This window comes from Lagenorhynchus albirostris, chromosome 20, assembly GCF_949774975.1.
Source record: "Lagenorhynchus albirostris chromosome 20, mLagAlb1.1, whole genome shotgun sequence".
Taxonomy (NCBI): domain Eukaryota; kingdom Metazoa; phylum Chordata; class Mammalia; order Artiodactyla; family Delphinidae; genus Lagenorhynchus; species Lagenorhynchus albirostris.
This window is the reverse complement of record NC_083114.1, coordinates 9,032,912-9,048,857: the sequence shown is the minus strand read 5'-3', so window position 1 is coordinate 9,048,857 and position 15,946 is coordinate 9,032,912. Positions and strand designations below refer to the sequence as shown.

At 47.7% G+C, this 15,946-nt stretch overlaps 1 protein-coding gene across 1 annotated transcript; it reads right to left on the bottom strand.

The window, feature by feature from the left end:
* Positions 1-633: 633 nt before the first annotated feature.
* Positions 634-14,759, bottom strand: FXR2 (FMR1 autosomal homolog 2). The gene is made up of 17 exons (XM_060135059.1): positions 14,301-14,759; positions 8,026-8,078; positions 7,599-7,692; positions 7,127-7,198; positions 6,864-7,012; positions 6,516-6,609; positions 5,924-6,040; positions 4,377-4,547; positions 4,095-4,173; positions 3,629-3,738; positions 3,306-3,392; positions 2,780-3,002; positions 2,383-2,580; positions 2,090-2,290; positions 1,900-1,995; positions 1,654-1,754; positions 634-1,334 (listed from the first exon to the last, which is right to left on the bottom strand). Exons 1-17 carry the CDS (start codon positions 14,379-14,381, stop codon positions 1,239-1,241), a joined length of 2,022 nt encoding a protein of 673 aa, XP_059991042.1. The 5' UTR covers positions 14,382-14,759; the 3' UTR covers positions 634-1,238.
* Between the last annotated feature and the right edge of the window lie 1,187 nt (positions 14,760-15,946).

Sequence of the window (15,946 nt, the reverse complement as noted above, 5' to 3'; positions counted from 1 at the left end):
TTCCAGGTGAGAAAATTTAAACCCTCCCCACTATAGCCCCCAAACCTAGGTTTCTCCACTGCATGTTTTATTTCTAATCCTCAGAGTTGGGAGGCAGGGAGCAAGGAAGCCCAGGATGACCCCTAAGGCTGCGAGGTCAGTGATGTGGATGCTGGAGAAAAAGCCTGGATCCAGGGCACAGAACCAGCAGGAATGAGGGCTGGACACCTAGGTCCCAGAGGCTGTCTTGAGGGAACCCTGCTCCCCACTCTGCCCAAGGCCCAGCCCAAGCCCCAGGCCTCAGGTAATCGGATTAAGCAGCCTGCCTTGGCTCTCACCTCTTAGCAGGAACAGCTCCAGCTTTGAGCAGCCCTACCTAGCCCGCTGTGACTCAGGGTATAGGAGTGGCCCAGCTCCCTCTACCAGCAAACCTGGGGGAGGGGAGAGGCAGCAAGGCACAAGCCACTCTCCTCTGGACCAGGAGGGTACCTGGGCCTGGAGAATTTAGGAATGTCAGAAATTCCCAGAAGTGGACCAACTTTGGAATGCCAGAGAAGCTAGGTGTGAAGATACAGGAAACAAGGGTCAAGGCAGGTCAGTCCTACACAAACAGATGGACCAAACTGGGCATAAGGAAGGTGCAGGAACCAGAGGGCCATTTGGATTTTTTTATTCTCTTTTTAAATACTGTACAGTGAAAAATAAATACGCCTTCTCATCCACCAGACAAGGTTGGTCCCCCCTCCCCTGGGGGACCTTGTCACCCCACTTCATACACACCCCTGGTTCTACTCCAAAACCTTCCCCATGCCTCCCACCCACTTATACCCTTACTATCCCCGTCTTCCACAGTGATGAGGCCCCAGAAATGGGGGGTACAGGACGGGAGGAGGGATAGCAGGGGAGCCCCCCTGAACTGTCCAATCTGGGTGGGTCAAGGAGCACCCCGCACCAACAGGCGGAGAATGGGGGTGTTCAGAGAGAGATTGGGGCATTAGAGGATAAAGGCACATCCAGTCTGATGGGGAAGGAGAGAGGCTCCCCTCACCCTGGGGGTAGGGTGGACAAGAGGGAGGGGGGTATGACCCTGTTACACACCCCTCCACTAGCTCCTGGAGGCTGGGGGGGGACCCAAGCTGCTGTGCCACCCCCCGCCCCCCTAGATAAGAGCAGCTCCAGCGCAGGTCAGTTGGGCCTGTGAGGGCCATGGTGTTGGGCAGCAAGCGAGATGGAGAAGGGAGGGATGCGGGCTGGAGGGTTTATGAAACCCCATTCACCAAACTACCCAACTCCAGGGGGGCAGAGAGCTCCCCATTCTCTGAGGGGCCCTTAGGAAGCTTGCTGACAGAGTCACCCTGAGGGGGGAGTGGGAAAGAAAATGGAAAGGAAGCAAAGAAAAAGGTCAGTAGAAATTCAGGTAATGCCATTCCCTACCACCTAAATGCTCCAGGTACCTCCAGGCTGGTCCCCTGTAGTCACTTTTACTGGGGTCCAGAAAATATGAACCAAATTCTCTTCTATTCAAACTTTTTTCACTATTCTAAATGCAGTCTAAACTCCATCAGACATGCCTTCTCTGCAATTTAATGAGAGGTTTCTTTGGGAGTTTTCTTGTGCCCCCTACCCCAGAACAACAAAAAAGGAGGTGGGGTAAACTATATCTTGCTTGCCTACCTTCTGTCCTGAAAGAGAATCCTCTGAAGGTTTAGTGCGTTCCAGGGGTGGCCGCTGGCGGCTCTGAGACTTTGCTCGGGAGATATAGTCAGCCACAGTCACTGGGGAAGGCAGAGGACCAAAAGTTTCAGAAGGAACCCAGGTACCCAGCCCCTAGACACCCACTGAACCCCAACCCCTAGCTTTCACAGGATAGGAGGCATCCTGTTCTCTGAGGAAGTCTGCTGACATCCTGTGTGAGCTGACCTGGCTGACGGTCTCCACTGATCGAACCATCAGTCCGGTTACCACGGTTACGGCGGCGGCGGCTCCGATTACGACGCTGGGGTCTTGACTCATCTTCTGTGGGGCAGGGGAAAATGAGAGCTGTGCATCAATCTCCCATCCCTCAATTCTTGCCCAGTTCTGATTTTTCAGATCCAGGTACACCCCTTACCCAGGCCATTCTCTGTCATGCTGGGCCCGTCAGATTCCAGGCCTCCATCCATGACAGTCCTGTCTTCATCAGTGCGACGGCGGCGGGAGCGGCGGCGCCTGGCACTTGCTGGGGGGGGTTCCCCAGGCTCTGAATCAACTGGGGGCTCTGGTTCAGATGTGTCCAGTAGGCTGTAGGGATTACTGTCTGGGTCCTTCAGCACTGGTTAGAGGAAAAAGAGGAGTTGGGAGTGAGGTGTCCATCATCTTTCCTTTTGGCCCACATTCGTGAACCTAGCTGTCTGCTTCTGGTACCTGAGCTAATTGATGAAGAGTTGTATCTTGAGGTGGGCCGGGGGGCAGGTGGGGGTCCCCTACCCCGGCCCCCAATCGGCCGCCTCCGACTTTCTTCCCCCCGGGTCGGGGGATCCCGGTCACCAGGCCCAGCTCGGTTGGGCTCTTCCCTCTTCTCTGACTCAGTCTCAGAAGCTGTGGATAGGTCTGAGATGGGGCCTGAAGAACACAGTAGGGTTCAAACAGGGTCACTCACCCTACCCCAGGATCCATCCCAGTCCCCAGGCTGGAAGACTCTCGCTCTCACTCCTAAGTCCCCCAGCCAACCACTTCTTCATCTTCTCCATCACCCTTTCCTCAAACTTCCACCCAGACTTCTGCCTCCCACACACCCCACCACTGCTCGCCTCCCTCTCACCACAGGCAGGACCGCCTGGCCTCCGGCCCCGGCCCCGGCCCCCGTAGCTGCCCCCATAGGTTCGTGTGGTGTGGAGGGAGGAGGAGGAGCTCTCATCGGTGGTGTAGCCAGCCTTGTCGCTGCCACCGCTGCCCCGCCCACTCCCAGGAGGGCGAAAGCCCAGCCCAATCTGCCGAAGCTGTTCATCAATTTGCAACCTCTCCAAGCGAAGCTGCTCCACCTCCTGGTTGGGGAGAAGATGGAGAAAAACAAGGAAGGAGGAATAAGTATAAGATCAATGAACAGTCTCTTTTTCCTGCTTCTCTGCCCTGACTGTCCCTATGGATCTGAACTCTCAGGAATGCAAGAAGGCTTAAAACAGGGAAAATTCTGGGTTCCAACTCCACAGCCCCAATTTTCCACCTAATGGTTTCTATTCTACTCAGAGACACAAACTGGGAACCACCACTTTTAACTTTATCCACCAGTATCCTTAGTCCCCTTGTACACATGAATCTCTCCTCTCCCAGGCTTCTGGCTTGGATACCTGCAGGTAGGAGAGGTGATACTCCAGCAGAGCCTGAGCATTGCTGATATTCTCTCGGGTGCCAACAAATATGAAGGGAACCATTCCCTGGAGAGCAGAGGAAAGGACAGATGGATTAGAAAGAGACTCAAATGAAGTTTTAAGTCCACCCTGTCTCCTACAGAAGCCCACCCAAATGGGATCTTTCTGGGCTGTACATCTACCAGGAAAAACCAAAGTTCCCAAGCCCCAACCCCTAGAAATCCCATCTCTCAAGGGAATGGCTTGGAGAATAATCCCATCTACTTCTGGCAACCAATCTCTAGGTGTTAGCTGCCCCATACCTCCTCCCTGGGGTTCTTCTTGTCATTATCACCTTCTACTCGAACCCTCACCACACCAGATTTATCCACAATCTCCTGGATCACTTTCCCGTTCTTTCCAATCACTTTGCCTGAATGGGTAAAGGAGGAATTAGGTCTTTTTTTTTCAAAGGAAAGGAAAAAAAAAAAAAAAAAAGGAAAGAAAGAAGAGTAAAAACAGACAAGATAAACAGTTTTCCAGCTGCTATATAAGGATTCCGTTTAATGATTCTCTTGCTTCTAAGCTTCTGGTGTGTTTTCACAGGACAAAATATCACAATCCCTAGAAATCTGTTCTCCCATTTTTGTCACTCCTACTACAGACTGTTTGCTCTGTCCTTGTGAAACTGGAAGTCCACAGGGAGGTGCCAAGCCAGAATCACTTTAGAGCATCTCACATCTGGTCCCCAGCTGTATTCTCTTATACACATACTCATCCCCAACTCACCAACCAGGTTCCTGGGCACTTGCACGGAGTCCTCAGAAAACTCAAGGTAGCTCCGGGCCTGTCGGCACGCCTCGGGAGTCTAAGAGAAGAGGAGTGGGGAGTCATTAATAAAACAGAACACCTGGATCTCAAACAGTGACCTTCCTGCCACTCTCTGTCTTTGAGAAAATGTGGCGCCACCAACGTCAGGGAGGGAGGTCAACACGACAGGTTTCCTTTCTATTTCACACTCTCTTCTCTCTATCCCTTAAGGGACCTAGACAACAGCTATCTTTTGCTGACCTCCCCATAGATGCGGAAAGTGCAGGTCTCTTCACCCAATTCGATGGCAGTCACCCCAGGTACTTTTCGGGCCTGCTGGATGTTGGCACCATGAGTCCCAATTGCTAGTCCCATCAGGTCCTCTCGCACTGTGAACTCCTCTTGGAAAGCTGCCGCCAGCTGCTTACTTGTCTGAAAAAAAAAAAAAAGGCACTGGACCACTGGACTATAGGAATCATGGAGAAATCTCAGAACACCTGTCCCAGATACCTGATGCTTTGCATAACTTAAATGAGAAAAGACTGTATGAAAGAAAGCCAGAACTACCTGGGAGTCCACTGACCACCAGGACCTGTGAAGAATTCAGGAACTCTTCATTCCACTCCTACCTTCCCAATACCAATGGCTTGGTGGGGAGGGGAGGTAATGATGGCCGAATCTGGGCTGAGATCCATCAAAGATCCGGATTTGGCTATAACACTATCTGGTTGTGTGATCCCAAACAAAACATACTCTCTGTGCCTCTGTTCTGTCATCTGCTAAATGACTACACCTGACCTACCCTATTCCCAGACTAACAAGAGGATTAAATAAAGTTGGTATGAAAGAAAGGACTTTTCACAAGGTAAATGCAAGTGTAAGGAACTATTTACCTTAACCAAACCAATATCAACTCCCAAAATAAAACCTGAAAAGTTGAACAGAAAGCAACAGGTTGAGAAAAGCATAAAAAGAGGTTATGGTACACCATGCTACCACTTCATTTCTCAACCAGTCCTTAGAGGGATACCTGAGTACAAGGGCAGGAAAAGGGAAAGGTTCTGGCAGTGCCCTGAGTAGCATCCCTGGAGAAGTAAAGATTACCATGGTCCAGAATTTTCGAAGGCTCCCGAAAAGATCAGTTCACTTGATAAAAAGGAAACAGATGTTCAAATACACACATACACGTGCATGCAAGCACATGTATATATACCATCCTTATTTAGGATGGTATAATTCCTAAGAGAATCTGACCATCATAAGATGTCATATGTCATAAGATGTCAGAACACAAAAACACTCACTTTCAACTACTGTAGAAACACTCACATTCAACTACCTCATTGTCACAGCTAAAGAAGAAAAAGCTCACTGAAATCAAATTATTTGACAAAGCAAGACTTAGGATTGATTCCAAGTCCAGTGGTCTTTCCAGTGTACAAATGGTTCCCAAACATATCCCACAAAGCAGTCTGGTTCTCAGAGGTAATTTGGGGGCAGCCAGTGGAAGTAAGAGCCACACCCTCTTGCACTTTTAGACCCTGTTTTGATTGATCTGTTTTATGCATTGTGCTTTCAAGTAAAATTTCACTTGATCAAAGGGTCCCTTTGAAAAAAAAAAGAAAAAAAGCTTGTACTAAAACATGATGGAGCTCTGCCATCTGGAGGAGTCTGAGATAAAATAGCAGACCCAGGTTTAATGGCCCAGAAAGACCTTAATGTCTGTTCACAAGAGCATGGGTGGAGGATGGGGTGGGAGGGGAGAAGGACAATACCAATCAGCAGTAAAAACTGAAGCCAAAACTTACCTCGAGGTGCTTGGTAGCTTCTTCATTGCGGGACATGAGTAGCAGTTTGGTGCGCAGGCTTCGGAAATGCATATCACCCAGCAGGGATGCTCGCTTCACAGGGGCTTCTGTGGTTGACTGCAAAGAAACCAATGGAAAAGTCATTAAAACTGACTGACTACATTTTAGAGGAGATCCAGGAACTGGGAATCAGGATGCCTGAGTCACTGGAAAAGGGTGGGAGTTAAGAAACAAAGTTGAGAAACAGGAAAAATCACTGTCAGTCTCACAAGGGCCTACTAACTGGGTGCTTAAGGGAAGTGATTTTAAGTAGCAAGCGCAGGTGAGAATCATACTGTCTGTTTTTGAGAGTCCAAATATGCAAGGAAGGGTACTCAGCCCAAACTGCAATACGATGGTCAGGTTGAAAAAAAAATTAAGGTCATACATGAGAAAGACTAAGGAAAGGTAGGGCTAACCTGGGTCCACAGAGGTCAGGAGCAATAAAGTCCTCTCTGACAAATAAATATAAGCACATTTTAGCTCTTCTCTTCTTGCAAAGGAGTTAAAAGGGGAAAAGGGCTTAGGTGAAATTCAGGCAGAATAAACTCACCAGAATGAAGAGCTCACTATTTGTGATGTTGAGAAAGATGCAGTTTGCTCCCAATGCTTTCTTGAACTCTTTATGGACGTTTTCATTGGAGCAGCTGCAGAGAAAGAGAACAGTGCTCAGAGGGCAGAGTGTAGTGTACAGTTGAAGGGGAGAGAGAGAGGGACTGAGCAAAATAAGGACTGCAGTAAAAGAACAGGGATGAGGAAACAGAGGAACTGGGAGCAAAAGGGACTCTAGAGGGCCAGGGAACACAGAACACTGAAACTGGGAGCGGGGGCTGGGACAAACAAGGGCAGAGATGAGGACCATAAAGAGGGCCCCCCCACTCCTGACATCCCAAACACTCACGCCTCTCTCAGATCCTCAGGCACAGCCATGGTAACCTTGAAGAAGCTGCCTTTGGTTGCAAGGGGATTGGGATTAACTGGCCGAAGCCGTTCCAGGGTGACAATCTCATTGTAAGTGGCATCACAGGCAGCATATTCAATGACATAGAACTGGCAGAAGGAAAGAAAGGAGAAGCTGTGGATGACCTGAGTTTCTGTCTCCCACCTTTCTCTGACTAAAATATGTGTTTCAGCAGTTCTCCAAAGGCCTTGACAATCACTCACATCTCCCTTCATCATCCGCACCCGGGCCAGCCACCAGCCACAAGGTTCTTGCTCATTGGCTCGAGAATAAACCTGAAGAGAAGTTGAAAATAAGAGATATTGAGGACCATCCAAAAACATCAAGAATGGAATGAGCATTAAGACACTTGGGAGGCATCCTAAACTAAGATAAAGGAATCTAGAGGAAGGAGCTGCTAATTAAAATCAGAGTACACTGGATTTTAGATGCTGTTATCATAAATGGAAGAAAAGTGAATCCCCTGAAAACAGGAAGCTCCCTGAGAGCTTGACTGATCACTGCAATGATGGACAGAAAACTGCTGCATTTCACTCTTCCACAGGCTGCCTAGCTGGATGGAGGAAGGAGCGTGAACCAACCAGTGAGGAGCCTAGGGTACTGGTATCAGGGTAAGGGAGATGCAGAATCCTGGGAAAAGGGACATTTAGAAAAGGTGGACTCCAAGGCCCTTACCTCCACTTCATCCCCTTCTGTGATCTCCTTATTATAGTCAGCTGGAGGTGGTAGCCGGACATCCCCAAAAGGAATCTGCCTCTCACTCTGCCAGCTGTGAGGGAAAACAGTGATATGAAAGCATTCAGGCGAGTGTGGCTGCCCGTTTCTTCCTCCACTGGGCATTTTCCACCTTCCCTGGTGATTACAAGTTGAACTCCAGGCCCTGCTCCATAGTGGTGCTTTCCATCTCTTGCTAGAATCTAAATATGGAGTCAAATGACCCCCACTCTCACCATTTCCTCTCCTGGGATCCATATAAGTTGCCCACCCAAACCCTTGGCTCTCCCCCACCTATTATACACGCCTCATGGGACTCAGCCGCCCCCTCTTCTCCACTCTCCTGCTAGGACCTAGTATGCTGGATTCTCTATTCCCAAGGTCTTACTTGTTTTCAAAGAAGATGGTGACAGAGTCTTCATGGACATCCTTCACAAAGCCCTAGAATGGATTTTAGAACAAAGTAAAAAAAAAAAAAAAAAAAAAAGCCAATCAACCACCACCTCAGCCATCAAGGGAACAGACAGTTTTAGAGGGCCTTAAACTAGTTTTTTTGTTTGCTTTTCTTTTCTTTTTTTTTTTGCCCGCGCCTTGTGGCTTGCGGGATCTCAGTTCCCCAACCAGGGACTTGAACCCAGGGCCACAGCAGTGAAAGCCAAGAGGGCCTAACCACTGGGCCACCAAGAAACTTTTTCTTTTCCTTTTTTTAAACTAGAGTTTTAGATGGGGACACAAGCAATCTAAAAACAGTGCTAGAAAAAGCTGTATTGGTGAAGGAATACGAATGTTGAGGTAGCAAGAAAGGAAACAATACTGGCAGGGAAAGAAATGTTGCAAAATCCAGAAATAAGATGAGATAGAAATTAAGTAGAAGGGAGAAACATCACCTGCATCAGAACAGCTGGGAAACTAGTGGTCTCCTACGGCTCCCACAGAGGCCTCCCTATCTGTCTGCCTCATGCAGTGCTGAGCAGCTTGCCAGAATTCAATTAAAATACCAACAACATTCAGCAAAGCTAAGAATATCCCATGAGACAGTGTGAGGTTGTCCTGGAACACCTAGAGGACATCAGGATCTGCCAAGAGAGAAAGGGTCTAGCTCCTAATACAGCAAGAGGCCTGAGCGAACTTGGTGCCTTGATGCCTGGTCGTAAGAAAATAATCAGAACACTGGAGAAATTAGAAACAAACACAATTTACGGAAGGAAAAATTAGGATTTAAAAGATGTGAGGGGGCTTCCCTGGTGGCGCAGTGGTTGAGAGTACGCCTGCCGATGCAGGGGACACGGGTTCGTGCCCCGGTCCGGGAAGATCCCACATGCCGCAGAGCGGCTGGGCCCGTGAGCCATGGCCGCTGACCCTGCGCGTCCAGAGCCTGTGCTCCGCAACGGGAGAGGCCACAACAGTGAGAGGCCCGTGTACCGCAAAAAATAAAAATTAAAATAAAATAAAATAAAATAAAAGATGTGAGGGAATTCCCTGATGGTCCAGTGGTTAGGACTTTCACTGCCGTGGGCCAGGGTTCAACCCCTGGTCAGGAACTACGATCCTACAATCCTGCAAGCTGAGCGGTGCGGCCCAATAAATAAATAAAAGATGTGAGATTTCTAAATGCTAGACTAGGACACTGCTAAGAATTTGAAAAGAGTAATAAAATTTGTAGAAGACCCCAAACTTGCGATGAAGACAAGGGAGAGGAACAGGGATGACTGAATAGCTGGAATCGCTGGTCTACCTCCTATTTTCTCTCTCTTTTTTTGGCCAAGGCAGTGAAAGCTCTGAGCCCTAACCACTGGACTGCCAGGGAATTCCCCACCTCCTATTTTCTATGTCTTCACTGAGGAAGCCAAAACTATGCGTTCAATCCTGTGCTCCCAACTTTCCTACCTTCTCTTCTGTTTTTCACATACTCAAAATTAGGGATTGCTAATTTTGATAAAGTCCAATTTTTCAACTTGTTCTGTATCTGAGCTTTTGGTTTTATATCTAAGAAATCTTTACCTAATGTCCTTGTCTAGAGTTTTATAGTTTTTATTTTACATTTAGGTCAATGATCCATTTTGAGTTAAATTCTGTATATGGTGCCAGATACAATCAAACTTTTTTTTTTTTTTGCCGTACGCGGGCCTCTCACTGCTGTGGCCTCTCCCGCTGCGGAGCACAGGCTCCGGACGCGCAGGCCCAGCGGCCATGGCCCACGGGCCCAGCCTCTCCGCGGCATGTGGGATCTTCCAGGACTGGGGCACGAACCCGTGTCCCCTGCATCGGCAGGCGTACTCTCAACCACTGCGCCACCAGGGAAGCCCCAAACTTCATTTTTAACGTATGAATGTGCAGTTCTTTGAGCACAATGTGTTGAAAGACTATCCTTCCTCTACTGAATTGCCTTTTCGCTTCTGTCAAAAATCAGAAAATGCAAACTAATGCATAATGACAAAAGACATTGGTGGTTGGTGGAAGACTTTTGGGATTGATAGAAATTGTGGCGATGGTTTGTTTTATATATATGTCAAAACTTAACAAATTGTATGCTTTAAATAGGTGTACTTCATTGTATGTCAATTATGCCTCATTAGATTTTTTTTTTAAAATCAGGGGTTTCCAAAAGCTAATATACGAAGAACTATTCCTGAGCTTTGCAGGTAGGAACAAAATATGAGTTTGGGAGAGAAAACACCAAAAATGTACACTTGTGTCACTCCCACCTCAGAGAACTGATCAATCATAAACACTTAATACACTGTTTTTTTCTTAAATCTAAACCTAAAATGTCACTCTTGATACCAGCCATCTTTCTCTTCTTTCGGGAAGGGATCTTGTTATGGAGTCTTACTACTTAGAGCTTTACTTCTGCCCAAGGCATTAGTCCTCCTGGTACTGCCTAGCCTCTGACTTACCCATGCTTCAGCCTTCTCTGCCATTCCCTTCTTCAGTAATATTTTTTCCACTCTTCATTCAGCTCCATCAATACCCATTCCTACTCTTCTCCACTCACATCTTCTATTTGCCCAAATCCCTCTCTTCCCTTTTGGGTTCTTCCCTTAGCTCCTTTTTTTTTTTCTTTCTTTTTCTTGTTTTTTCCTTAGCTCCTTTTTAAGTGTCCTCCTCTTTTCTTCCTTTATAAGGATTTCTCTAAACATTTCATCTAGCTTCTTCAGCTGACTTTATCCAATTCTTTATCCAAAATGTCTATCTCTAAGCTTTAGAAACAGTTTATCAAGAGAGAGTTAGCTATTTTCAAAACATTTCAGGGATGAGCTAAAACATAGTGGAAGAGAATCACTTGCCTGCCTCTTTTGTGAAGAGATCCCCACTCCTAGATACACTCATTCACAAAGGATATGTCTAAAGCTCTAATCCAATTCTCCTCCAACATGTCAGGGTTGGCCCTCAGGCAGAGGTAGCAACATTACCCTGGTTTTTCCAGCTACCATGATCCCAAGGCAGAAATGCAAAGCTCAGAATGGAGTTTTCCCTCACATAACTCAGCAGTTCAACTAAACGTCACTCATTCTTATACTTCTAGGGTCCTTTTCCTTCAAAGATTCTCCAAAACAAGCTTTCTCCTCAACTTCATATTCCAAGTCAGTCTCTGCTCCTTAATTCCACCCACATTACCCCAGTTTTTTTCCTCCAAAAATACCAGTGGCATAAAGTGAGCTCCTAGTTCTGCTCAGTCCATGCTCATTGAGAAGATAAGCAGAGGAGGGCAAGAGCAGTTGAGTGACTCTCTAGAAGGCTACCTACATCCAAAGGATAACTCAATTCAATTCAATGGCCAGGGCATATGGACCTTTGGCTTATAGAGCCTAGGACTGGACAGAGGAAGTGAGAGCCCTAGGTTGCTAAGTACTTCACTTTCCTCAAATTATAAGATACAAAATTAGGTCCCACCTTCAACCTATCTTCTAGTCCTGGGTTCTCAAAATAAAGAAGGGAGTTCTAGAAGAAAATCAGGAAGGGTCTGGATAAAAATCACGTGTTGAAGGTGAGGATGCCATATTCCTTAAAAAGGAATTGGAATTGGGATATCCAGGTAAGGTCTGGAAAGTTGGATGACTGTGCCCTGGAAAGTGAACAGATATTTCATTTGGGAGAGCACCGCTTAAAGAACAAAACACATTAAGTTCTGACAGAAAAGGAAGAGCTGATGGGATAGCTAAAAGATAACTTAGATCCCAGATCTGACATTTGCAGTTCTATCCTGGAAGAAGATCAACAACACTAGGACCCAATTCTGAGAGGGATGAAAGGAACCTTCCCAAATTTATAGTTCTAGAAGCAATGTAAACACTCCTTGAACCACACTGAAGTTTGCTGAGTCATGAATATTAAATCAGCAGCAAGGACAGATTGGGTAAGTATCTATATGGCACTGAACGTTGAAGAAAGATTAGTCTGAATTTAAGGATTTACTGTTGTTTTCAACTGAGGCATGGGGCAGAAAATGCTAAAGTGGCCAGGACACAAAATCCACATTACCTGGCTTTCAGCTCAAGTCCAAACTCTATTCTCTGATTCAAAGCATCCTAGCCCCAATTCCCTCAATCAAGTCTATCACTGCCATAGCCCACAGGAGAAAAGAGAAAGATCCAGAGACACATTTTCTGTTGGACACTTATATGTGGAAAGGGAAACATGTCCCTTCCCAGCAGTCTCACACAGCTAATTTGAACTGGATACCAATCTTTCCCAGCTGTGTCTGACTCTCATGCTTCCTAGAACAAATGCAAACATCATATCTTGATCTCAGGCTCAGTTTAAGAATCACTTTTCTTAGGGATGGGAAGGACCCAGATGAAGGACAAGATACTGTGGTAAATGAGGCTAAAATCTTATGAGGAAAGGTATTTCAACAAAGGTAATGCAAGTTTGGGGAAAAAGGATATAAGAGACAAATGCACTCTATCAGAATCAGAAAGGAATTAAGAGACTTTGCCAAAGAAAACAGAAATGCTATGGAGGCAGGCTAGAAGAAAAAGTCCCATGAGTTAGGAAAGTATGCAGAAAAAAATGACAGAAGGGATCAGCTGGGAGCTTCCTTCTTCCATCTTAGCTGGGTAATGGAATAGGTAGTTTCTGGGGATTACACAGAAATATTAGGAAAAAAAGCTAAAGGCTTATATCGAGAGGTTAAGTTAAGATAGATGTGGGTACCCACAGGCACTGAAGAATATAAAGAAACCTGGTGAGGGAAGTAAGACAGAAATGAATAGGCATTTAGAATGGGTCAAAAATGACTACACTGAACTTATCAATCGAAGTTGGGGCAGAAACCTACTCCAAGGGCAAATATGAGACCCTTTCCAGTTATAGCAAGATATGATTTCACAGGGAAGGAGTTCGAGAAAGTCATTTCCAAGGGCACGAAGGTGGAGAGGTCTATTATGGGAGGACAGGCTTGAGGGGAAGTGAAGGAAAGGGGGTTCTTCTCCTCACAAGTAATGTTATGATAAGATAACTCTGCTCTTGCTCCTCAGGGTAAAATGAGAGAAGACAGGAATCGGGAAAGTCTCTGAGACAATTCCAGGCATAAAGTCCAAAGAGGTTCAAAATAACAACAGTCACATAAAGAAAAATTCCTGAGAGGCAAGAGGGGTCTCCCTCTGGCTTAATCTAAATGGGAAAAAAATATCCTAAAAAATAAGATTCAGAACAGCTTTAAAAGGTGGTAATAAAAGGAGTTCTAAAAAACCCAATCCTGGGCAACGGGGGAGCTGAAGTAAACAAGGATCTTTTAAAGATAGTCTCCTTCTCCTTTAAAAAAAAGGCTAGTGGATTCCCAAACTGGGCGAGTTGGCCAAAAAGTCTTCTAGAAGTGGAAATCCTTAAGAAGGAGATAAACAGAGGGAATCCTTGTGAGATCCCCTTTTAGAGATCAGGGATATGAAGCTTACACTCCTCAAGATGAAGAAACTGTATGAATGATCTAAATGTATGAGGTCAAAGTGAGATGACAAATACAAAACCATCCCTGGGTAGAAGAGTAAACAGTAAACCAGCTAGTCTTGGAATAAAGGGGTGGGGCGAGAGACTTGAGAAAAGATGCCACCTTATGGCTATGAGGCAACTAGACTGGTACAGCCCAGAGTTCCTGAGGTCAAAGATACTAAATGTCATAAACAGATTCTGACCGTTTCTCCTTGGGGTGGGAACAGAAATATAAGATGAAAGTGGGGTGAGTCTTCCAGAGCCAGTAAGCAGAGGCCTCTCCGAGGAAGATGAAAAGATCTAATATGGGACGGCCTTCCCAAGGGGGTAATAGAGAAGAATAAAGAGAATTCTCCATGTGCTTGGACTGTGGGGAAGACGTGATTCAGATCCAAGGTAGGTCTTCTACTAGAGACAAGAAAAGTCAACGAGACGCTGGGTAAATGGGGTCTCTTCTGGGGGCTTGGGGGGGGAGCTGAACCAAGTACAATAATGCCCTGATGCTCAATCCCGGAGATGCGGGTAAAAGCAGGTGTAATAGAGGGGCCAAAAATAAGAGGAAGGGGTTAACTTATAGAGGTCTCCCCCCAGGAGGGCCGCGGGTGGGAGCGTGGGTCTAAGGTTCTAAGGGTCAGGGCTTAGCTCCAGAATATCGATCCCGCCCCACTCTTCCCTGCTCTGGCTGGAGGGAGGGGGCTGAAGACCGCGTCCCCGGCCGGCGCGCCGCCTCACCTTGTAGAAGGCCCCGTTGGAGCCGCGCACCTCGACCGGCAGTCCCGGCTCCACATCCCCCCCAGAGGCCAGGCCGCCCATGGCGCCGCCACCGCCTCCGACTCCCCCGGCGGCGGCTGCAGCAGCGCTCTGAGTACGGGCCGGGCCAGGTCCCCGGCGTCTCCCCGGAGGAGGAGCCGGAGGGGGAGCCGCGGGGGGCGGGAGCCGGGCCGGCCCCACGGCGGCCCTGCCACAGCCAACGAGCAGGGGGCCGGGGCCGGGCCGCTCCCCGTCCGCCGCCGCCGCCTTGGTCTCCGCCACCGTGAGGGAAACGGCCGCCGCCGCCGCTGCCTTCGTCACCTCAGCTTCCGCCCGCCGCTGCCCCCGCTGCTGCCTCAGTCCCGGGACCCGCTGCTGCCGCTGCCGCTCCACGGCCTCCACCTCCCCCTGCCGCCGCCGCCTACTGCGCAGGCGCACCGGGCACCCGCCCGCCGCGCGCGGGCCCTGAGGCCCAAGGCGCAGGCGTCAAGGCTGGCGACCCAGCTCGCGCTGGCCAGCGCATCAGGGCTTCCACACTCCTCTTCACTCTCTCACGCCCCCTCCTGGTCGCTTACTTGCGCTTGCGCAGAACCAGACTGGTTCTTTTTCCTCGCCACCCCATCTCTCCACGGCCCCTGTCTCTTCCTTTTCCCACCCCACAACACTGAGAGCTAACCAATCATGGGAAGGGAGGGACGGAGCTCACTCAATCGGATTGGACTTCTGATGCTCCTGGTCAGACCACACCCACTTCACCATGGTGCACTCCACCAGGCTTGTACAAGTTAGGGATGGGCATGCGCCTGAATGATTGCTTGGTCACTTTCCCCACCTTTGTCTTTCTTGGTGCGCACGCTCCGAAGGAAAAAAAAAAAAAAGGAGTTGTCGGAAGGAAAAAAAAAAAAAGGGCCTGGTGCGCATGCGCTGGGCTTTACAGTCCACAAGGCGGACTGGATTCTTTTGAGCCTCTGTATCTCTGCACGATGCGGTTTAAGAGTCACGTTCTTGCCTTGAGAAGGTTCTGATCATGCATACAAAGAAAGGTAAAAGAAAGATTTCAAGGCAGTACCGAAAGGCAAATGCAACTTAGCACAAGATTGGATATCTAAATGCGGAGAAAATTCAAAAGAGGAAAAATTGTTACGGAGAAAGGATAGTAGAGGGGAAACTTAGGATTCGTAAACTAAGATAAGTGAGAAATTTCGGTGGAAGTGAATAAAATAGCCAAGAAATTAGGATCATGTGTTGTGCAGTAATCATTTAGCAAATATTTATTTAGCCCTCACCGTGTTCTATCCACTGTGGTAGGTGGTAAGGGTACAAAGACAAGATGTGGTCCCCAAAACAAGGATTTTATAATATATTGGGGAAGGAGCAGACAAACACATTTAAGCAAGTAAGTGCATGGAGTTCATTTGAACATGGGATAAAGATAAGGACTAAGTTTTGGGGGAATCCCAAGGAGACAAACAATGGTCAGTTGTTCTTCAGAGTGATAGGGAAAGACTACTGCAGGGGAGGTGATGCAAATTGAGATTTGAGGGATAAATAGGCATTTGCTAGAGGAAAAGTGCAGTAAGAGTATTCTTGAGAGAACAAGGACTACAATGGTGCAGAGGAGCAGAAAG

Coding starts and splice junctions, on each gene's coding strand:
- FXR2 (XM_060135059.1), bottom strand. CDS start 14,381: ATGGGCGGCCTGGCCTCTGGGGGGGATGTGGAGCCGGGACTGCCGGTC. Junction 6,610..6,863: donor CCTGAGGATCTGAGAGAGGC/GTGAGTGTTTGG, acceptor CTTTCTCTGCAG/CTGCTCCAATGAAAACGTCC. Junction 3,393..3,628: donor AGAAGAACCCCAGGGAGGAG/GTATGGGGCAGC, acceptor TCTGCTCTCCAG/GGAATGGTTCCCTTCATATT.